The 23,895-nt window shown below is 37.6% G+C and overlaps 2 protein-coding genes and 1 long non-coding RNA gene across 3 annotated transcripts; 2 read left to right on the top strand and 1 right to left on the bottom strand.

Annotated features, from left to right (window-relative positions):
• Positions 1 to 7,803: 7,803 nt before the first annotated feature.
• LOC119084843 (AFG3-like protein 2) lies at positions 7,804 to 10,972 on the bottom strand. Its single transcript, XM_037194949.1, has 8 exons — positions 10,737 to 10,972; positions 10,217 to 10,659; positions 10,065 to 10,158; positions 9,697 to 10,001; positions 9,503 to 9,630; positions 9,119 to 9,366; positions 8,826 to 9,063; positions 7,804 to 8,756 (listed from the first exon to the last, which is right to left on the bottom strand). The coding sequence occupies exons 1-8, from the start codon at positions 10,821 to 10,823 to the stop codon at positions 7,882 to 7,884; spliced, it is 2,418 nt and encodes an 805-aa protein (XP_037050844.1). The 5' UTR covers positions 10,824 to 10,972; the 3' UTR covers positions 7,804 to 7,881.
• Positions 10,973 to 12,837: 1,865 nt separating this feature from the next.
• On the top strand, positions 12,838 to 14,422 carry LOC119084929. The gene is made up of 2 exons (XR_005089173.1): positions 12,838 to 13,055; positions 13,235 to 14,422. It is a non-coding gene; the product is annotated as an uncharacterized LOC119084929 (long non-coding RNA).
• Positions 14,423 to 15,796: 1,374 nt separating this feature from the next.
• Positions 15,797 to 21,147, top strand: LOC119084858 (organic cation transporter protein-like). Its single transcript, XM_037194992.1, has 6 exons — positions 15,797 to 16,234; positions 19,278 to 19,408; positions 19,466 to 19,698; positions 19,801 to 19,944; positions 20,011 to 20,744; positions 20,849 to 21,147. Exons 1-6 carry the CDS (start codon positions 16,168 to 16,170, stop codon positions 21,085 to 21,087), a joined length of 1,548 nt encoding a protein of 515 aa, XP_037050887.1. The 5' UTR covers positions 15,797 to 16,167; the 3' UTR covers positions 21,088 to 21,147.
• Positions 21,148 to 23,895: the final 2,748 nt, after the last annotated feature.

The raw sequence follows: 23,895 nt of genomic DNA, 5'->3' as shown, positions 1-23,895 counted from the left end.
ATAGCCTACATTTAGGCGGGAAAATATCTGTTTTTTGATGATTTTTCTGAACCAAAATCTTTTTTTGAAAAGGTAAAATTATCAAAGCACGCAAAAATGTGTTACTTTCAATGGAAAAATTGATTTGTGAGTCATGACTTAACCCATTTGGAGAAGCATTCGCAGATTGTGTCAATTTATGTAATCTGCACAAGTTTCTCCAAGTGGGTTAAGTTATCATCCACAAGCTAATTTTTCCTTTAAGAGCGCTCACCAATTCGCAATTTTCTAGCCTACATTTGTGCGCAAAAATATTGGTTTTTTGATGATTTATCTGAACCAAAATCTTTTTTTGCAAAAGTAAAACCGGGAAAGCATGCAAAAATGTGCTACGTTTAAGAGAAAAATTGGTTTGTGGATGATAACTTATTCCACTTGGAGAAACCAAACCAATTTGTCCCTTAAAAGTAACACATTTTTGCATGCTTTAACGGTTTTTCTTTTTCAAAAAAAAGATTTTGGTTCAGAGAAATCATAAAAAAACGAATATTTTTCCGTACAAATGTAGGCTAGAAAATTGCGAAGGGGTGAGCGCTCGCACATTTTTGCGTACTTTGAAGGTTTTAACTTTTTTCAAAAAAATATTTTGGTTCAGGGAACTGTCATCAAAAAACGAATATTTTTTCCGCCTAAGTGTAGGCTACAAATTTGCCAAGTGAAATTCCTCTTAACTGTCATTAATTTGGCTGTTCTTTTGCCTGTTCTTGTAGTGCGTTGGGAAAACACAAACGGAGCGTTGAATTGCTACCTTTTGACGATATTCTCATATCAGAGTTGAGAGAGGCGCACTTAGGGCATGAGTTAGTCTGCATTTTAAATTTCCGAAAATTCCAACGTTTCTCGGGAAATATGTAATGAGTTGGATGTTATAGACCGGAGAAATGTCATAATCCAATTTGTCAAAAGGCAAGCCAATTTTTCCTCTTTAACGTAAGCTAACAATGTATAGATTATAACATAGAAATGTACGACACGTATAAATAAAGGCCTGTTACTGAGTAGATGTAAATTGTATCCAGTAAACGGAAAAAGTTGTTGTGATAAATCGTATAGGAGTTCGGTCCCATGATAATAATTTGCATGTCATTCCCAAAAATCGATTGAAGAAGCGTTCTATAGTTAATTAATACCATTGCCGGTGCAACAGGGCCATAGGGCACAACGAAATTTAAAAGTTGATTTCTTTTTGATTATCAAAAAACACATTTGAGAATTAACATAAAATTGACCATAAGAATATCCTTTATGACTGTATGTTATACACCGGATCTATGCAGTCTATTAGGTTCAAAGAAATATCAAGACTAGAACATTACGTCGTTGCTTGAAAATTTGTTGTTTTGACTAGTGAAAACTTTTTATCCTATGTTACGTATGGGATGAAAAGTTGAAAAGTAGAGTTTTCTTGTAAATTTTGTTAATCTGAGGCGAAGCCGAGGTCAATAGACACACGAAAACGAGACTTTTCATTTTTATCGCGAGTTATGTAATGGATTTTACATGCTTTCGAAACCTAAACCAATTTTCTTGCTTCCACCAGTTGTGTAATAAGCCACTTTCGACCCTAGGGAAAACAAAAAAAATGTAAAAAACTACTACATGCTTGCGGGTCGAAAACTGTTCGTTTCATCGAATTTTATGAAGTTTCGACGCCCACAGCATGTGAAAGGTGGTTCAATTTCGAGATACTTTTGGTGTTCTAACATATAGTTTTTATAGTTCGCTTGCACTGTGTCTTGTTCTCGTGTACTCTTTCCACCTAATTTATACATACAAAATTAAGAGCCCACGAACATTTAATCAAGCAAAAATTGTAGTCACGATACACTGATCCACCCTATGTTGTTGTTTTTTTTTGCTTACGTAGTTCGTTTGAAAGTGGCATACGGAAGAGCCACTAGTGTTTTTGTCATAATTAGAACAAGCGGTTCAAACTTGGCTTCAAATGAAAAACGACGTTTTTGTGGGCCATTTGTTAAATTTTTTGAACTGCGTTCTTAAGTCAGTTGGTCTAGCGCCGTTTTCTTATTTAAAATCAAGAATGATGTTCGTTCACTGTAAACTTTCCACAACGTTGTCCTTTTTTGTTAGTGGACTTATCATAGTGGTTAGCCTACCAATAGAGATGATATCAGCGACGCATTTCAAACCGAGTAGACTCAATACGGTTTCTTATTCAATAGGATACTTGCATATCCTTTTCACCTTAGTTAAGATTTGGTTAAATCAAATCCTCACTATTATCAACCGCGACAGAATTATCAATCATTTTAATCGAGCAATTTACATCAATCAATTTTTGACGAGTGTCTGCAAAGAAGAACATCTGTTAGATGACCAATTGGTCCGAAAAATCAAATTACGAATTCTGTTTTTCATTTTACAATCTGTGGCAATTGTAACTGGTGTTAATGCTTACATCAGCCGAAATTTTTCCCATCATGAGGCGAGCGCATTGGTTCGAGCATTTGTCTGTTTCTCGTACATCAATGCAATTTTCGTAACCACCGTTTACTTGGGCGGTTCGTTAATGTTATGCGATCGATATTGTCGGGTATTATACCGCCGAGTTCAAGAACTGATGATGCGAACTGTTACAAGCACAATCGAACGAAGCGACCAGTTCAAGCTCACGGAAAAGTTACATCAGATACTGAAAGCTTATGATGTTATCGTTATGTTCACAGAAAGCAGCCACAATTTATTCGCATCTCATGCTGTTGTTTGTGCATGCTCCACATTTATTATCAGCTTACATGGAGTAAGTTCAATGTTTTATTGTTGGTAAGGCTTTCCTTAGGTATACCCTCAATTGCGTAGGGCATATCTATCTAGACCGTGGTACAGAAGGGATTGTCCTCAATATATATAGAGCACACAAGGCAATCATAGATTTCATGATAATAGATCATCTTCAAGGTCGTTTGAAATGCCATCCACGTTAAAAAGAAAATCTCCCACAAATGAATGAATGAACGAAACTTAAGTGAGATTACGTGTGGAAGTAACGTAAATTGAAGATGATCTGTACCGCACAATTAGAATTATGTCCAAAAAAGCGCGTGAGTTTTATCGATTTCTCGATTGATTTAATGCGGTTTCATTTTCAGTCATTCACATTTTACTGCAGTGTACGAAATGGCGAATTAATTCAAATGGACAGATTATTAGTCGATTTCCTAATGGCAGCCTGTTACATTTATTTCAAATTGGTTGAGTTTACGTTCATAGTTGCTTTGTCGTCAGAGGTCAAGAAAAGGGTATAATGGAAGTTGTGAGTGCAGTTTTAAAGGTAAAATTATATTGGTTACTTCCTAGATCGAAGAACTTCATTCCCTAATCCAACGACCACAATGCTTTGCTACTGATAGGGCACTTATTGATGAAGTAGAAACACCATTTGTCGGTTGGGTGTCAATAGGTTGCTTTAACAAGAGAACTTTATTGCAGATTGAATTGTTGGCGATTCAAATGCAACAAGAGAAGCCAAGTTACACATTTTGCGGAATATTTACATTTAACAAGCGGTTCTTATTCTCGGTATGTCTGTTTCGATGTGTGAAAACCCTGTGAGACTCTACATTTTATACAATTTAGGTAATGGCTACCGTTGTTTCGTACCTGATAATTCTTATTCAACTCGACATAGCGGCTGTCGACTTCAAAACTCATCATTAGCCCCATTTATCGACTTCAAGACAATTCATGATGTTTTTCCTTACTAGTGTTGGTTGAAGAACTCGCTTCTAGTGCACATCTATTGCTCAAAACAATCCCATTTACGAAATAACTGTAGAAACTTAGATTCAAATGTAAAAGAGTTTTCTAATAATTTATGTTTTGTATCACGGCAGAGTAAAGATCGTCTTTTTACTGGCTGCGTCATTTGATTTGATTTGAATTGATCAAAAGATTTATTAAAGAACTTCGTAACATCCAAAACTTCTATAGTTCGTTCGGAATAGGAATCGTCTAAGAACGGCTCCATTACAATAAAAGTTCTCCAGTTTCACTGTTATGTTGCACAGCAGCAGGTTTTTAAGCCCTAGGGTTTTCTCGATCACAGTGCTTTGACGAAACATATGGTGTGAGACGCTTATTTTTTAATAAAAAAAAAATCGCGACAAAAGCAAATCCTATTGGAATCGATAGCCCTTGAGGATACATAATATCATCTCCCAAAAGTCCCAAACAAGAATAGACCGCCTAAGGCTAAAACTACCAACTATTTGACCTACCAAAACTACCACATTTTCGAATTGCAATGTTAACTGTGAGCTATCGGTGATCAGATAACAAATAATTATTATTTGCCTGGTGTCGATATGCTCATGGTGGCTTCGCAATTTTGAATGTCAATCCATCTCGCAACTACCAACTACCAAAGCTACCAACTACCGACTGAGAGCTACCAAAACTACCAAATTTGTGGAACAGACAGACGGACAGACGGACAGACAGACAGACAGACGGTCAGACAGACGGACAGACAGACGGACAGACAGACGGACAGACAGACAAACCGGCCATAATAGGGTATTTTTTCTAGAAGAAAAAAGACCTAAAAATCCCATTGGCGCGTTTCGAGAAAATCGAAAAATAATGAAAAATTGAGGTTAAATGAAAGGTTTCAGTGTTCCCTGCTAAATTAACATTTTTCCAACTTTTTCAAAAAAAATCTTTATCTCCTGTAATGTCATAATATTCACAATTTGAGTGTCACTTTTAGAATCAAAATGGGCTAGATTTAAACACGTCATTCACAGAACGTACGTTTATTAACTGAAAATTTCGATAAATGGTCATTTTCGCACGGCTAACTTCGATAATTTCACATTTATTCACGGAAAACTTCGATAATTTCTCATTTATTCACTGAAAATTGACAAATTCTTGACAGTGTACTAGATGAGTGTTTTATTTGTGGGGAATATGAATGAGTGACGGCGTCATGGCGTGTTTATGTTTCAGTTTGATTTTTTAAATTTGTTTTTTATGGTGATTATGACATTACAGGAGATAAAACCTTGTTCATAACACGGTAGTAAATGGGGGTTTTGCGCACACGATGTGTTGCCGAACTCGCTTCGCTCGTATCGGCAATTTAGTGCGCAAAACAATCCCATTTACTACCTTATTATGAAAATAGCTATTGTTATCGTAATCTAGACACTCGAAGGTACCAAAAACTAAAAAAAGAAAATTTAATGTTTTTGGTCACGAGAAATAAGTTTTCAAAGTCAACATTTCGACTACCGCGAAAGTGTTTTTTGACTTTACATCGTTATATCACAAGTCCGTATCACAATTTTTTTTCGGAAAGTGGCCTAAAAACATCTTTGAACTACCCTGAACGAACCTATAAATGATGGAATTTGTTTATGTACTGTCCGTTTGACAAGAGGATCGCCACGGTTCAGCAGGGGTTTTTGAACATTTGTTTTTTACACGTTGGCACACGTGCTCTTGTCAGATTCAAGATTCTTTTTACGAAGGTTACGCTGATTATACTTTGTGAAAAAGGCCAATACCTTGCAAATATGTCACATCTTGGACAGAATTTGACACTGCAATATCTGCAACATGAAAAAACTAAATGTTCGAAACCCCCGTGCTTCCACCTACGTAATATACACAAACTAGGTGAGCCAATCTTAATTTATTATAAGCAGCATGCCATAACATTTTTTACAGACAAACATTTTTCTCGCATGTCGAAAATTTACTTACACACTGAAAAATGGCTGCCTCGAAGAAAAAATCACTTTGTTCGAAAATTTTGTTTTAAAAGGCCCGTCATTGGGAAATGACAAGACAGTTTCCCGAAAATGTATGGAAAATTTTATCACAAAAATTCACCGAAAAAATTCAAAGAAACTCACCTCTTATGGTCACTTTAGGTCGCCAAGGCATATTTGAACATTAAACACTTTTTACACGATGCAAAAACAAAAAGTTTTTTTTTTGTTTTGTCGCGACAAAAACACAGAAAATAATTCGACACAACTGTGACACTCCGCTACTATAAGTACTAGAATGAATGTTTGCTGTATTCACTTCGGTGGTAAAATATTTTCATTCAAAAAAGTGCCAATGGGATTTTTTGGGACTTTTGGGAGATGATATGTATCCTCAAGGGCTATCGATTCCAATAGGATTTGCTTTTGTCGCGAATTTTTCGAGAAAAAAAAGTAAGGGTCTCACATAAGCAAATTAAGGACTGGATCTAATTGGATCAAGACTAACTACTGCACTTGCTTCGAATGATTAAAATGGGTTGCAGATTTTTAAAGAAGTGCAGAAACTTAAATAACTATTGCTAGACTCCCTTTCCCTTTGCATGTTCACAAACACATTTTTTGTAAAATATATAAGCCACTGGAAGTACTAGATTTCGATAAATATGGTCCGCTATGTGCTCGTTGATCAAATTCTTCAAAACCTCAGAAGCATATAAGTGAATGTGTGTTGAATTCGTTAGTAAGGAAAAACGTTGTTCTATCACTTTTCTCGTTATTGAAAACTTTTTCAGCTAAGATCTCTACAACTTAAGGACGTTAAATGAAGAGCCTCACATATGTGTAATGAATGTAAATAGGAATCAGTCAAAAAAAAACCTTAAAGGGTAAATGTGACGCAAGTCCTTTATCTTACTTACGAAATAACTGATATCGCTGAGGGTGACGCACTGTGTGCCGTACGCAAAAAATTAACCCAAAAAATTTTTGAAAGAAAGTTTTACAAAAAGAAATTTGCGTCACAAGTGGCAGATGATTCGGCTTTCTTCCGTGTAAATTCGTTCAGAACATTTTTAACTATTTTTCTAACAATACGTTCCTCAACATCTGCCACTTGTGACACAAATTTCTTTTTGTAAAACTTTCTTTCAAAAATTTTTTTGGGTAAATTTTTTGCGTACGGCACACAGTGCGTCACCCTCAGCGATATCAGTTATTTCGTAAGTAAGATAAAGGACTTGCGTCACATTTACCCTTTAAGGGTTTTTTTGACTGATATCACCACTTTTGTAAGTTTTAAGGTTAAAGCGCCAGTTATAACATATCAAAAGTTTTTTTTAGATACGAAGAAAGCAATTTTATATGTCCCGTAACGAAAGAGACAATACCAAAACCACATTTGAATCAGGAGAATCCAACTACCCGACAATTTTCATATTTGCCACTGTTTTCTGCTTCTAAAACACTGCGACTTTGTCGAAGACACCAACGTTAAAATGGAAACACTTTTCGAGTTTTGGTCATTTCGCCCGTATTCTACTCCCAAAACTCTGAGCCTTTGCCGAAGACACCAATTCTCCATCTGCCGCGCCAACAGAGATAGCTCTAAAAACCTAATTGAAACAGAAAATTCCAACTTCGCGACATTTTTCTCCAATACCGTCCAATTCTACTCTCAAAACTCTAAGACTTTGCCGAAGAAACCAACCTTCCATCTGCCACAGTTCCCGAGATAAGTCTAAAAACACGCACACACGCACACACGGTGTCGATATGGGGTTTTTCCAACTTTTGAAAACTCCATTCTTATTTTTGGGCCATTATTAGCCTACAAGCAAAATTTCAGGACGTGCGGGCATGATGTCTCACCCTCCATGTGCTGATGCTGCAATTTAGTGTTCCGCCACTTTGATGAACATCGAATAACATTCATGGTCACACACATATTCGGCAACGTTGAACTTTAGGTTACGGCTTCCAAAGCGCTCCAAATCGTCTTACACTTATAACAGAACACGTACAATGCGAGCCAATTCATTTTAAATACTTTATTGCCCACAGCAAGCACTCAACAAAATCAATAAACTAAATCATTTCGGTTGCTCTACGTTTTTGTTGATGCATTCGACTTAGCTGTATCCGATTTTGAAGCAGTTTCGTCTGACGCTGCAACTTTTTCTTTATTCCAACTATGCAAACCTTGCGGCAAATTGGTGTCTTCCTCGAACGATCCCGTTCCCTCCACAAATTCTTCGTACGTTGACTTCTCTTTGAACGGGCGTGGTCCCAGCAATTCAATCATATCGTCACGGCTGAGAACTTCATTTTTCAGCAAACGTTCGGCAACTTTGGCCACTTCGTCTTTGTGCTTCACCAGCAAATCTGTCGTTCGTTTATGGGCCTGTTTGATCAGTACACGAACTTCACTGTCAATCATCTGAGCCGTGTCTTCGGAGTATGGTTTCGAGAATTGTGGATCACCCGGCTGTCCCGTTTCGAAGCTAACGTTTCCGATTTTTTCGTTCATTCCATAACGAACGATTTGCGAGTAGGCGCTTTGTGTCACCTTTTGCAAGTCATCTTGCGCGCCCGTCGTTATTCTACCGAAAAATAATTCCTCCGAAACACGTCCACCCAGTGTCATGCACATTCGATCGAATAACTGTTCCTTCGTTAGCAGATACTGATCCTTCGGCAAATATTGGGCGTAGCCTAATCCTTTCCCGCGTGGTATAATCGACACTTTAAGCAATGGATCGGCGTGCTCCAGATACCACCCAGATACCGCATGGCCGGCTTCATGGTAGGCAACCGTTTTCTTTTCATCTGGCTGCAAAACGTTGGTTTTCTTTTCCATGCCAGCGATCACACGTTCGATGGCCTGTTCGAAATTTTTCATAATAATGGTCTCGTTGGAGTCCCGAGCAGCGATCAGTGCAGCTTCATTGCAAATGTTTGCAATGTCAGCGCCAGTGAACCCTAAGTGGAAGTAAGTGGAAATTTGTTTAACGATCTCGCCCGAGTCAATCGAAATGTCATTGAACTAGCCTGGAGTTAGTGCAGCCATTTTACGGGACAGGTCATTTTTATCCAAATTTGTTTTCAGCGGCCCCAAATGAACTTTGAAAATGCTAGCGCGGCCTTTAATGTCTGGAGCAGGAACGAAGATTTGACGATCGAATCGACCGGGTCGAAGAAGGGCTTTGTCCAAAATATCGACTCGATTTGTGGCAGCCAAAACAACAACGTTCGTTGTCGTATTGAAACCGTCCATTTCAACCAGCAGCTGTGTAACATATCAATTATAATCGAGTCATACGACACGCACACACAAACCCTACCTGATTGAGTGTATTCTCTTGCTCGGAATGTCCACCGAAACTCTTGCCACCCCGTTTCCGTCCAACAGCATCAATTTCGTCGATGAATAAAATGCACGGTGCATGCTTTCGTGCCATCGAAAACATATCACGAACTCTGGATGGACCGACACCGACAAACATTTCCAAGAATTCGGATCCTGAGACAGTTATGAACGGTACATTTGCTTCACCAGCCGTCGCTTTGGCTAACAGCGTTTTACCGGTACCTGGTGGAAAAAACGATAATTTTTGGTAAGAGAAGACTGTTCTATCACTCGGCACTCTTCGCCGACGAGTTCATAAGTTGGTCAAATCCAGAGCTCTGTGGTCTGCCCTGTTACAAAATACCCATGAAAACTTTACCTGGTGGTCCTGTTAGCATTGCACCTTTTGGAATTTTTGCACCCAGCTCGATGTACTGTTGTGGATTTTTCAGAAAATTTACAAATTCCATGATTTCGATCTTAGCTTCCTCGCAACCGGCCACATCTCTGGAGATTTTGAATTAGTCAGAATTAGGCGAACTTATCAGGCATTTTGAAGGCAAATGGACTCACTTGAAGCGAACATCAATATCGGTCGAATTGATCAATTTTGCTGTCGAATTCATGACGCCGCCGAAAAGTCCACCACCTTTCTTGCTACCGCCTCCACCCATCATGCTCGCCGATCGTCTCATCATATAAACGAGGAAGCCGATTATCAGTAACGTTGGCAACAATCCAGACAGACTAGACGCTTCAATTTCCGACTTGTAGATCACTGGCACAAAGTTCACCGGCTCGACGTTCAAGTCCATTTGCGCATTTTCCAAATTCCGTTCGAACGAATCGACGCTGCCAATGGTGAACCAAAGAATTCCCTAGTGCAGACGTACAAGTAATTCATTAACTGCTCAACTTATAATCGACATAGAAAGACTAACCGACGAATCCGTCGAACTGCCGGGCGTTAATTTCACTCGCACCCACTTTTTGTTAACGACTTCCAATTTTTCAACGATGCCACGAGCTAGATAACTGAAATTCGCTCGTTAGCTCATTAACTGTAACACCTCATTTGTCCCAAGCAACTAACCCGTTAATAAACTCTTTCCAACCGATTTCCTTGTAGCCCATTTCCGAGTACGCAAGTCCACCGATCAGCGCTGCAACTCCTAATGCACCGACTATCAGCCACTTTTCTTTATCGTTGTTTTCGCCGTCAATCGGTCGACCACCACCACTGCCCTTATTCGAAGCACTCGGTCCGAACATACCAAAGTTCCAGTCATTGTTCGCTGGGGGTTTCGCTTTACCTTCGCTGCTACTTTTACTGGGTGATGGTGGATCGGCTATTTCTGGCTTCGGACTGTCACTGGCTGCCTTTGCATCCTGGCTTTCATTTTTCTTACTAGCTGCCCCACCGGGTTTGTAGTATTTGTCGAAACCTTTTGGCGAATTCGAGCACAATTGTTGCCATATCGATTCGAGTGCATAGGATCCATTGAATGACCGGAAAAGTGCTAGATCACGTTGCAGCTGATGCACGAACGAATTTCACAATTTAAAACATTCTTTCCGTCACTATTTTCGATAATTGTCATTTTGTCACAAACCTGAATCGTATTCACTCGACCATGCTGCAATCCGTGTAATAGTAGCTTTTCCACTCGTTTTGCGGTGTGTAAAAGGCGATGAGCCATTATGTTATTGGATTTTCACTTGTTCTCGGCTAGTTGTTCGATGCTGTACGTCCGGATTGCGTTATTCTCATCATATATACTATTGTCGGTTTTGTGTTACACAATATCTGATTGAAAATATATTCCTAACCACAAAAACAAGATGACAGTGACATTTATGCAGTGTTGCCGACACATATTTTTTTCAGCTCGCCCATACGCCCCATACGCTCACATTCGCTCAATTGTTGTTGTTTTATTCAAATATTAGGTTTGTTTCGTAGACAATTCACGCGTAAGTGCGGTTGAAATTCAAAATGGAAATTGCTGAGGTCTTTCTAACGTAGCGTCATTTTCATACAAGGAAGCGTTGAAATGTACTTTTCGATTCACTTTTTCAACGAATCGTTCACTTAAAATTCAAATTTTAGGCACACTTACGGCGTGAATTTAAAAATTTACTAGAAAGGACCTACACACAGCGATGTGAAAGTGAAGGCGAGTACACAGTTTGTGAAAAATGACTGAAAAATCGAAACCGAATTTCACAGAGTGACGATTTTCAGTAATTTTTCAGCTATTTTTCACGAACTGTGTACTCATCTTGACAGCGCCAAATTTTTTTAATACGGCATCCTCAAATTTCATTCATAAAACTGCTAACTATGAATGAAATTTGTGGTTGCCGTATTAGAAAAATTTGGCGTTGTCACTTTCGCATCGCTGTGTGTTAGCATAGCATTAGAAAATTACGAAAATCTAATTACATTTGAGCTTTAGTCTGAATTCACAGTCATCCGTTTTCCGAATTTGTCTCAGAACCTTGGTTAAAACACCTACGAAGGGGGATGACACCGAAATCGATAAACGCACTCAGCACAGATTGTGTGTGAAATCAACTTGAAGAAAATGTTTTTTTAGGAAAATTCGGAATTTTGTTTTTGTTACGTAGGCCTTTTTCATATAAACTTCGTAGCCGCTGAACTCAATTTGTTCACAGTGGTAAAATTTTCGGCTGTTACAAAAATACGTGCTTCAAATACTGTATTAACAGGTTCATAGGACAAGGCAAAATCAGTATTGACACAGATTTCTACGACGAACACAATTAGCCGAAATTAAAATGCAAAATAAATAAAGTGATTCGAACTGAACCGATTATTTCATGTAACAAAACAATACAATTTGCTGAACGCAAAACGAGGTTTCTCAATTTGTCAACGCCTTCGTGATCAACTCAGAGTTGTCTTAACCTGGTTCTTTCAGAACCTTGATATTAACCTGTTCTTTCAGAACCTTGATATTAACCTGTTCTTTCAGAATCTTGTTGCAGGAAAAGTTCTGAAAGAACAGGTTAAGACCAAAGTATATAAATATACTAAAGGTAATGCAAATGCTCAGCGGATCACAAATTTTACGGAACCACGAACACTCGGAACGTCAAAAAGCCTCCAAATTTTTAAATATGTATGCGTGTACGATTGCATGTATTGTGTGTTTTTATTCACACCAAGAAATTATGACTCTTATCTTTACGAGAAAATGCAAGGCCTATTTTGATTGACGTTTGGCGTTTTAATGTTGGTAGAAATGTGTTGTTCTGTATACAATTTTTTGCAACCTAACAAAGTGAATTTAACTTGTGGCCAACCTTATAAAAATTATATTCACCCGAAAGTAGGGTTCCGTAAGTTTTTGTGGATTTGCATTACCTTCAGTATGTTTATATACTTTGGTTAAGACAACCACGAAGACGGGTGACACCAAATTTTATAAGCAGATAGTGTGAGAAAACAACTTAAAGAAAATATTTTTCTCGAAAATTCAGAATTTTGTTTTTGTTAAGTTCCATTTTACACATAAATTCGCAGTCGTTGACACAATTGTGTGTCACCGACTTCGTGATCAACTCAGAGTTGTCTTAACCTGTTCTTTCAGAACCTTGGTTGGAGGAGTAGGAGTATCATCAAACGCAAACAAAATGGTATTGAACGAACCCACCTCCACGAAAACACAAGCGTCCAGAACAGCTGTTTTTGTTGATTGTTTATGTTGTTTATTTACTTTTTATAAAGATTGAAACTTTTAATAAACTCAGAATGTCCGAAATTGAAATAACCAAATTCTACAAAGAATCGTTTATCCCATCATATGGCGAAGATGATACCGATACGGTCGACATTTCGACACTAATAATAGAAAGCCAAAAGTGGGTACAAGTCTCAATTACACAGAGAAACATGAATCTAAGAAGTAAGATTTTTAAATAACATTATTGAATCGTTTGTGTGTGCGATCCCGCTTAGAGTTCAATAACACTAGTTATTGTACGCAAAGTGGCACACTATACTACCTCACTATTTCGGTAAAATGGCCGTGACATAAAGATGGAGCAAAAATGTGATTCTAACCGGTATATCATGTACCTTTAGAAAACTAGCGGCAGCGATAATTTACAACTTTTGTAAAACTAATTGGATGAAAAAAACGTTTCCGAGGAGAGGAATCATCGCTCTAACCAAATTAATTTTGGGATCGATTGATTCCGAAGACGTCATCGCGGCCCAAATATTTGTGCTTCATATTACCAAACATTCGCTCGATGATAATATAACATATTCACGTATCTAGTCTACATGGCCAATACGTTCGCAATAAAAAGACTACTGTGGGACGATGAAAAACGGTGGATCGATCTGTCCAGAAATGTATGTCGTCATAGTAAGGTAATAAAATCTTTCCACCTTTATTTGAAAAATCACTTTAATGAGATGAGTTTTTCTTTTTGTAAAGTAATTTTCATTAAAAGACTTAAGCATTCGACATCCAACGAATACATCGTAAGCTGAATCTACAGTCTACCGAAATCGTGTTGCTCGAATGCAGGAGAAATCAGCTCTTAGGGCCATTTTTTTTGTATCGATGTTGCTTGCGATGTTTGCGATTATTGTTCGAAATTTGTCTTATTGCCAACATTTAAGTCAACCTTATAATAGTATGCCAAAGTGGTTCACCCACTGGGCGATATTATTGCGTAGACATTATCACCATGTATTATCACCCAGGGTTACATTACAACACACAATTTTCGTTGAGTTGTAGTTTCAAACTGATTTTATTCTTAAGAAAAATTGGCTCCAGAACACTAGATTCTATCAATCGATTTGAATCAACGCACTTCAAGCATGAGTGCTGCTCTAGAGTACCAGTCAGTGTACAAAAAAAAATTACACTGCAAAAAAGTTGAGAACAAATTTTCATACAAAATATGGCAGCTGTAAAACGAAGAACTTTTGCTTGAAGTGCGTTGTTTGCATACATAAATTACAGTAAACATTTGGTGAATGATATTATCATCTTCTCGGCGATATTTTGAACTTCTGCACCGCATCTTTTTCATGTATACTATCACGTAGAGTGATTTTTCATTTATTCAGTAAGTGTCCTTCTTGACTTTTATCAAAGCACTGTCAATCACCGAAGCTGACTTTGACATCCCACAATTAGAAGGTCGCTTGAGAGTGCTATGCTTATTTATACTTCTATAACATCACATTTTCGACCACAAACAACCTTCTGTTATCAACCACAGCACACACTGCAATTCAATGAACTAACAATTAAATTTAAGAGACACCTGTACTTAGCTGAAATTGTAGCCTACATTTGTATGTCTCATATTTCATTTTTGATGATATCTTTCCACCAGATTCCTTTTCCAAAAATGGACGATCGCGATTCCGACCACGAATGAGTTAGCTTTCAACAGAAAATACATTTGGTTGTAGTCGTTGGACCAGCTCTGAGAAAAGCGAGTTAACGCAATTTTCATAAACTGCTCACGTTTCTCAGAGCCGGTCAAACTGCTACAACAATATGTATGCTCTGTGCAAAGCTACCACATTCGTGGTCGGAATTGCGGTCGTACATTTTCCCAAAAGGTTTCTGATGGAAAGATATCATCAAAAGTAAACTAAAATTCAGTATTAAAAAATCGCCCTAATGTATGCTTTTCAGCAAAGAACCGATGCCTCTTATAAAACACACACAATCTAGAGTCAATTTTCCTTTATCGTACACTCTTGGCGATAATATTACCCAGGGATAAATTATGCATTTTACAATTGTTAGCGCCCTGGGCAAAAATATCACATAGAAGATGATAATAAAATCAAGAAATTGCTTTTTCGATTAATAATATCATCTCTGAGCGATAATATTGCCCAGAACTGTATAGTGTCGTCATTTAGGCGATATTATCATCCGAGACGATAATTACACAGTAGAAATGTTACGTCTTCATATGAAACCATGACAGGTAACATGGAAAATTCATAGTAAAAGCTGATGCCCAAACCAAGTTGACTGTAACGTAAGATATCGTTCATATGCTAATTGTTCATCCATACGCACTTTAAGCATGAGTGGTTACTCCAAATAGATACTGAAACTGGACAGTGAGTCGTGTCATACAAATTTTGACGCAGTAACAAATGTGGACACATTTTTCATACAAAATGGTATGATACTCCATCTGGCTGCTGTCACTACGATAACTCATGCTTGTGGTGGTTCATTTAAGTCAATATTTTAGATCTCACTTTAATCAATTTAACTAGAAAAGATGCGGACAGAGTGCTAATGACAACATTTTTCATTCAGTTCGGGTCTCTCAAATCAGCATTAGGTTATTAGCCCAATAGTTTGTTGCACTATAGCTTATTCTCTAATTATAGTTTCAGTTAGCATACCTCGGTAATTGATTGTTTATTGTTTATATGCTTCAGATGAAAGCTCAATTTAACAATAATACTTATTATTCTCGTTCGTAGCATCAATTCCAATTTAGTTATATCTCTATACTATTATTGCAATGTAAATGATAATAAAATATTATTTATGTACTTGAAGCTATACTGAGAGTTGGATGTAGTGCTTTATTATTGATAGGTATAAAAATGAACGAAATTATTTTAAAATAAAATTTAGTGCTCAATTGAAGTTCCAGAAGTACACGTAACGGTCATAAAAGTTAATTTTCTCCAGATTTAATGTCGTTTCTGTTCGATTGCATAAATTTTTCTTCTTTTGTTTAAATAATTGAAAAAGAAAACGTTTCATTAATCTGAGCAGCTAGTTAACGATATTTCACCACGTATACCACGTTCTTAACAGTTCAAAATTCATAAAACGTAAATTGAGTGAAAACTTTATACTTTAATGTCATCCACAGTCTCAATATTGAATCAGTTTAAAAATTAAGATTGAAATACTAACGTTAGTTGGAAATGAGTTTAATTTCAAATTGTGTTTAGAGAAGACGATTTTTTCGAACTTAAGTTTGAGAAAATTGATTTTTGTACAAATGGCTGATACAATGACAAAACCTGAAACTGATACAAAGAAAAAGGATTTTCCTGTTTTTGAAAATGGTGAGTTGTTCGTGCAGTGAAACTCTTTATAGTGAGTTATTGGAGTGAACAAAAAGAAGTCTTTTGAAAACATAAAATCAGTGTGTGTTAATTCGGGCTGCGTTGTCTTAATTTAGGTTGGATTTACGGACTGTGACTTACTGTGAACAGTGATTTATAATCTCTGAAGTAAGAACCTCTTGTATAACTGTGGCAGTTAAACAATTTTTTTGTTAAATGTTTCGTAAAAGTACAGAGAGCCTTTAAATCCTCTAAACAATATTTCTATCAGATAAAATTATTGTTACCCTTTCCAGCTATCTTAGCAGTACCTTTATTTAAGCATGGGTAGTGGTGGGTAGTGGCCTAATGACTCATTAGTAATGATTTACAGCGGACACCCACAAATTCTTCCGTTAAATTTGAGACTCGAAATTCTAAACACCAAAAATAATCACCAACTCTCGCAGAGTCAGTGTTGAGGCAGTTAAACCATTCTTCGAATAGACAAATAAAAACAAAGTTTCAGTGTTATTATTTGAACGAGAAATAGAAGCAATGACAACTTTACTCATATCATATTTTTAGTCTAAGACTTACTCAATGGTATTTGACTAAAAATAAAGAGTCTCGTTGTCGTGTGTTTATTGACCTCGGCTCCGTCTCGGATCAACAAAATTAAATCAAAAACTCTACTTTTCATCTTCTTATTGAATTAAAAGATTTTACATTATGAGGGCGTCGAAAGTAGTGCTTGAAAGATGAAATAGTCATTTACATAAGTAGGGATAGGAGTAAGGCTCGGAACGGTTTCGGTCAGACCGGAACCCGAACCTGATCTTGACCCGAACCTGAACTAAGAATTCGGGTTCAACCCGAACTTGACCCGAACCTGAATTTTCGATTTTTGGTTCAAACCGAACCCGAAGTTAGTCAAGCCGAACTTGACCCGAACCCGAATTTCCATTTCGGGTTTGACCCGAACCTGTTCTGAACCCGAGATCTTCAAATAAATCAGGTCCGGTTCGGGTTAACCCGAAATTTTTGTCATTTTTTAGTGTAAAATTTTCGGGTCACCCGAACCGGACCTGATCTATTTGAAAAATTCGGGTTCAGATCAGGTTCGGGTCAAACCCGAAATGGAAATTCAAATTCGGGTCAAGTTCGGGTTGAATAACTTCTGGTTCGAGTCGGCTTCGGTTTGAACCAGAAATCGAAAATTCAGGTTCGGGTCAAGTTCGGGTTGAACCCGAAGTCTTAGTTCAGGCTCGGGTCTAAAACCGGTTCGGGTCATAACCTGAACTGATCAGGTCAACCCGAACCCGTTCCGAGCCTTAGATAGGAGGAAACGTGACAAATCAAGGTTTGAATGTAACGAACGATTTTCGATCCGCACGCATGTAAAGAGTCTTGTTGAAGTAGTTGTGTCGTTGGAATGCAATTATTTGCTAGACTCTATACAATTTACGTTTGTTAGGTAAACTCAATCACATGAAATGTAAACGAAGTCATAAATTTTCTTGTTATTGATTGAACTACAATGTTTAATTAAAATGTGTCACTCAATGGCAAATTAATGGAAACACTGACGATCAACCGTAGTTGAACGATATTTGCGTAACGGTTCAATTGAGTTGAAACATTTCCGGTCTTTAATCAAAGTATATAAGCAAGCACTGAAAAGCCAAATACTCAGCGGATCACAAACTTTACGGAACCCAAGTTTCGGGTTAATTTCCTATGTTGATAAGACAGCATGTTGTGTGCATTATGTGTATCGATATACAGTAAAAAATTCACCACAGCTTCACCTTAAAGTTGGGCTCCGTGTGTTTTTGTGGATTTGCATTACCTTCAGGGTTTAAATATTTTGGACGTAATATTTACATTGGTAATGTCAAGGTTCTGAAATAACGCACTCATTACATTGTGTAAAAGTTCAACTTGAAGAGTTGTTGTTAAGGCCAGGTTAAGACGTTTACACTTTGCGATATAAACAACGTTAGCCTAGTCTTAATTTGAAATCGTCATTATAGACTTTTTGAAACCTAGCTGGTGTGCCACACAGAAATTTTGATCAACTCAGAAGAAACCTGTTCTTTCAGAACATTGGACAATGTAGGATAAAAGATGCCAAAAGAGTGTTGATGAGTTAAATTTTCTACAAATCATAAATGTTGGATTCTAAGTTGACTGGAACTATTTTGTTAAAAAATGACAACGCCACGGTGCCATGTTTCGGATTTTCAAGGCCAGTTCAAATTTTCGTAAAAATTAGCTCTGCAGCTTATTTTCATGTGAAAAAACTTTAAATTCTCAACTAATTATTCACGTTAATATGTTTCCCAATACCCTCTGATGCTAGAGAGGGCATTGCCAATGATTGGACAGACTTTTCCATAACAAATTTTGGGACATATATTTTTCGGTATTTTCTGGTGTCAGAATAACATGTATTGATTGACTAGGTTTTTATATGGAATTACTTAATACGCCGAATTCCCACTAGACTTACGTTAACTGATTGAGATTTATATTAACGGTCACTGTTTGATACCACTTCAGAAAGGTATACACTATCGAAACTACACGACCAGTATTATTATCGGGTCTATCACTTCCATCTATCAGTATAAAAAGTGCCATGTGACATTAAATGTTGTTAACCCTGTAAACACTTCAATATAAACGGTCTCACATCGTTTGAATAAAGCATCTCCTGGGTTTTATCGAAATTAGTTGGTTCGACACTTTAATCTGTTGCAGACGGCAACCAGTATTATTATCGGGTCCATTACATCCATCGAACAAAGTATTTTTAATCGGTTGATTTCAAATCTTGTACTTCTATTGTTTAAACAGACATCTTACTATATAAAGAACCATATTTCCCAGAGCCTGTCCTTAATTTTTTAGTCCTTAAAAGATGAATAGCCGTAAGTATTTTTCAGCAAACGTTCGGCAACTTTGGCCACTTTGTTTTCTATCGAAATTAGTTGGCGCCACTTGCTACTTAATCAGAATTTAATCATGAATCTAGTTTAATTGAACGCACATTTCACAGCCCAAAGGGTCGATGGTGACGAAAAGTTTAAAGGTGACCCCATTCAGCAAGCGATGGGGCAATTCGGAAAATGGCACATTATTGTTTGCGCCACAGTGTTCCTTGTCAAATTTCCAGTGGCATGGCATCAAGTAATTTTGCAACCAAAACAAATTTTTCAATTTATGGAAATGCAACCTACATTTTAGATGAGCACAATTTTTCTGGCTCCGAATCCGAATTTTAAGTGTGCCAATTATTCGATCGAAAAATGCTCGCCGGACTGTGCCGAATACGAATACGATCGTTCGGTATTTAGCGAAACAATTATCACGACGTTTGATTTAGTTTGCCAGAATGAACACTGGGCGAACACTGCACAAACAATTTTTATGTCCGGAATATTGGTCGGAAGCATTCTATTTGGTACCCTAGCAGACAAGTGAGTTAATGCTAAATGTACACCGTAGTACGGTCTATCTTCCTAAGAACCTAAATATTCTATCCACTGGCTGGTAGACTTTGGTAATAAATGTCTTCCTAGATTTGGTCGACGGATTCCACTAGTAGTGGCTGTGTTTCTACAGTTAATAAGTGGAGTAGCCACATCATTTTCTCCTTGGTTCTGGCTCTTTTGCTTGTTGCGGTTTGTAAATGCTGTGGCGACTGGAGGATCAATGACAACAAGGTTAAATTGATTGTCTTTGTTATACATTCATGCAGAAGCCATCTGCAATAACTTCATCTATTTCAGTTTTGTTTTAGTCATGGAAATAACTGGCGTCCAATGGCGTGAAGTAATCTCAATTTTCTACCAAATTCCATTCAATTTTGGACATCTAACGTTACCAGGTTTCGCCTATTTTATTCGTGACTGGCGGTACCTTCAATTAGCATTATCGCTGCCTTCGATCATTTTGATTTCGTACTATTGGTTAGTTCCAGAATCGCCGCGATGGCTCTTCACCGTCGGCCGAATCGACGAGGCGTCAAAAGTTTTGGAAAAATCGGCACGAATGAATAAGCTGCCCACCGAAGATATTCATCGAAATCTTATTGCCTACAAGAAGCAATTAACGTCGGAACACTCCACACAATCGAAGGGAAATATTTGGGATTTGTTTCGTACGCCGAATATGCGCACTAAAACCATATGCATGTGTTTCAATTGGATGGTCTGTGGTTTAGGGTTTTTCGGTCTAGCCCAGTACATCGGACAAGCGGTTGGAAATATATACATGAACGTAGCCATATCTGCGATAATGGGTTTGCCAGGAACTTTATCCTGCATTTACACAATGAGACGATTCGGTCGAAAGAAATCGATGATTTATGCGAATGCCTTGGTCGGTATATCAATGCTGTCTATAGCTTTTATTCCAGCAACCGAATCAGGAGCAATTATTGCACTGTCATCTATTGGCTTGGTTGGAGTTACTATCTCATTTCCTACGGCATATTTGTATGCTTGTGAATTGTTTCCAACAGGTGAGTTTGGCCGTTTAGACTTATCAAAATCGTAACGGTTACCGTGGTAGCCGTTTGAATTTGAGCACAAATCTTTGCAACTAATACAAAAATTCAAAAATTAGTTGTCCGAAATATTGGTGTCGGAACCGCATCGATGGTTGCCAGATTCGGTAGCATGGTCGCTCCATTTGTTGCTGGTCTGTCAGCGACCCACCACTGGTTGCCGCCAGTTATTTTCGGTGTAGCATCATTAACTGGTATGTGTTTGTTATTCTTTTTGCCGGAAACAAATGGTGCGCCGTTACCGGAAACCCTAGAAGATGGCGAAAATTTCGGAAAGAAAAAAAAGGAAGGAAGTTGACTGCCGACAAAACATACGTATATAATACTGACGATTAAAGATAAATGGAAAATAAACAATTTGATCTGAGCTTTTGACTTTCTATCACAAAATAAATGAAACAATAAACTTATAGTGAAAGAAATCGCAGCACCCATAGCATTACTCCTAACACTAGAAAATATTTGGAGGCTTTACATTTCTTTCGTTAACTCCTGGCATGCTTTCTTCGTGTGTGTTAAAACACACAACACATACGAGTGTACACCTTTCAATGTGTGAAAATTTGGAGGCTTTTTGACAATTCTCCTATTAAAATTAGTCCGCCCATTTGCCATAACAATCACTAGAATCTTGCGTAACAATCGAAGAAGTTTTACTGTTTTTTGTGGGTTACAGATTCTGAGGCTTCCGGATTTTGCAGGGGAGACACAACGCACATTAAAAAATTGCTTTGACAAAATGAAGGTACTGGTGCCAAATGGGGTATGAAATTTAAAAATAAAATTTTTTATTGAAGAGTCTGTCGTGACAGGTGATCGTCCTTCCATTCACGCCGTAACTGCGCTACAAGTGGCAGATGATTCGGTTTTCTTTCGTTTAAATTCTTTCAATACATTTTTCAACCATTTCCTAACAATACGTTCCTCAACATCTGCCACTTGTGACGCAAATTTCTTGTTGTAAAATTGTCTTTCACACATTTTTTGAGTCAATTTTTTGTTGATAAAACTTTTGCGTACGACGCACAAAGCGTCATCCTCAGCGATATCAGTTATTTTGTAAATAAGATAAAGGACTTGCGTCACGTTTACCCTTTAAGGGTTTTTTGACTGATATCACCACTTTTGTAAGTATGTCATTTCGACAACATCAAAAAACCTTATGGAAATTAAAAACGAGCCATCAGAACAGTCGGAGCGTTTGCTGCGACTGAGCCCCGTACAAACCCGTATATCTATTGCGTACGTGACCCTAGTGCGTCTGTCACCCTACTTTGACCGTAAGCCTATGCGCCGGTTAAAGTAGTTAAAGTAAAATTATTATGTAATGTGTACATCTTAGAAATTGCGCATAGCGCAATTACGAAGCCCCGTACGACGTTCCTTTCAAATAAAACAAAAATTTGAAATAGCCCTAAAATTTTAATTTATTGAGTATAAATACACATAGGCCTAAGTAGTGGCCTTAGTCCAAGGACCCAAATTTAATTTTTTTTCAACAACTTTCTATTCGGCCTTCGATTACCTTCCAAATCAAACAAAAATTACGAAAAACGAATGAAATTTACTTGAGTTCTATGTAAAATACACATAGGGCCCTAGTAGCTTTTCACTTCTAAGGCCCTAACTCACGGTCCACTCAACCGATTTTTAAAAACTTTTTTTTCCTGGATTGGTATTGACAATACCTATCATTTGCCGTGTCATTTACATTTCCATCGTTTATTTTGCCATAAATATCACCAAAAGACCTTAAATCACTTAGGTGGCCCTAACTCACGAAGGGCCGACCCGAATATGCCCATCTTCGAACTTAGCCTCACTATTATGACTATCTTTCAGGGATTTTTTTTTTTTGAAATCGGATTTGATTTACTCAAGATATCGACGTGACGGACAGACGGACAGACGGCCCAAATTTTTATTGCGGATTCGTCATCTATGAACATAGGCAAACACTTTGCCCTTACCGTCTGCTTCGAATTCCATCAATTACACACGGCATCGTAATCCTATAAGCCCCTTCGTACTTCGTACGGGGCTAAAAATTCTAGAGAAATCAGTCTGAATCTGAAAATCTAGAAATCAATCTTGGTACACCTCACTTATTTCGAAAATAACCCAAATCCATCAAAAAATCCGATCGAAGTTAGGAAGTGCCAGAGGAATCATCTGTCATCCCAAAATTTAGGAACCAACCTTGGAACATCTCACTCATGTCGAAAATAACCTAAATCCATAAAAAATCCGATGGAAGTTAGGAAGTGCCAGAGGAATCATCGGTCATCCCAAAATTTAGGAACCGACCTAGTGGAAGTTAATACTTAATGATCCCACCAATTTCCAACAAGAAATACATCCCGAAACAACACACACCATTCACCACATTACCATCAATATCATGCAACAAAATTTATACAACTCAACTCACACACACATATACAAATTGGCTTTTATATGGCATTTGTATGGAGACTTTGGGGAGCTCCAGCTCCCAAGATCTGTTTTTTTTCCAACTTTTGAAAATTCCATTCTTATTTTTGGGCCATTATTAGCCTATAACCAAAATTTCAGGAAAATCTATTGAAACGTTTAGGAGTTGCTGGATCCACTTTTCCATAGGAACTAACTAAGTAACTAACTAACGTAGGCGATTTCAGTTATCGGAAAAAACGAAATTTTGCTTATTTTCGTACAAACATCAATATTTCGAAGTTCAATATCTCGGCCAATTTTGAAGCTGCAGTAACGTGTGATAGCTCGTTGAATTCGTATGGCTTCCTAGATTCCAGATATTCTAGTTTGAGTTAAGAGGGGAAGTCAAAAAGTTGCTGTAAATATGCTCCGCCGTCCTCAAAAAATTTTTGTTAAAACATTTTTGGTAGTGGACTTGCGTCATGCCCGCTTACTAACGTGCGGGCACAGAATCATCTGGTGTGAATTGAAAATAATCGACATTCTTATGACACAAAATATAATTCATCCAATAATTTGTACACACATTTTATTCTTAACCGTAAAATGGATGTCGCTACTATAACGAGCTTAGACTAGTCTGCATCCTGTGGCACTTCGTGCCACGTCGCATCCTAGCAAGCTAGACCGG

The sequence above is a fragment of the Bradysia coprophila genome, unplaced genomic scaffold (assembly GCF_014529535.1).
Source record: "Bradysia coprophila strain Holo2 unplaced genomic scaffold, BU_Bcop_v1 contig_94, whole genome shotgun sequence".
Taxonomy (NCBI): Eukaryota; Metazoa; Arthropoda; class Insecta; order Diptera; family Sciaridae; genus Bradysia; species Bradysia coprophila.
The sequence above is the reverse complement of the archived record's forward strand: the minus strand, read 5'-3'. Positions and strand labels throughout refer to the sequence as shown.

What these genes read in the sequence shown, in the direction of transcription:
- LOC119084843 (XM_037194949.1), bottom strand. Translation starts at nt 10,823, where the DNA reads ATGGCTCATCGCCTTTTACACACCGCAAAACGAGTGGAAAAGCTACTA. An exon ending in GTCGAGTGAATACGATTCAG is followed by an intron (nt 10,660 to 10,736) that starts GTTTGTGACAAA and finishes TTCGTGCATCAG; the next exon opens with CTGCAACGTGATCTAGCACT. An exon ending in TGGAAAGAGTTTATTAACGG is followed by an intron (nt 10,159 to 10,216) that starts GTTAGTTGCTTG and finishes AGCGAATTTCAG; the next exon opens with TTATCTAGCTCGTGGCATCG.
- LOC119084858 (XM_037194992.1), top strand. Translation starts at nt 16,168, where the DNA reads ATGGCTGATACAATGACAAAACCTGAAACTGATACAAAGAAAAAGGAT. An exon ending in TTTTCCTGTTTTTGAAAATG is followed by an intron (nt 16,235 to 19,277) that starts GTGAGTTGTTCG and finishes CACATTTCACAG; the next exon opens with CCCAAAGGGTCGATGGTGAC. An exon ending in TTCCAGTGGCATGGCATCAA is followed by an intron (nt 19,409 to 19,465) that starts GTAATTTTGCAA and finishes CCTACATTTTAG; the next exon opens with ATGAGCACAATTTTTCTGGC.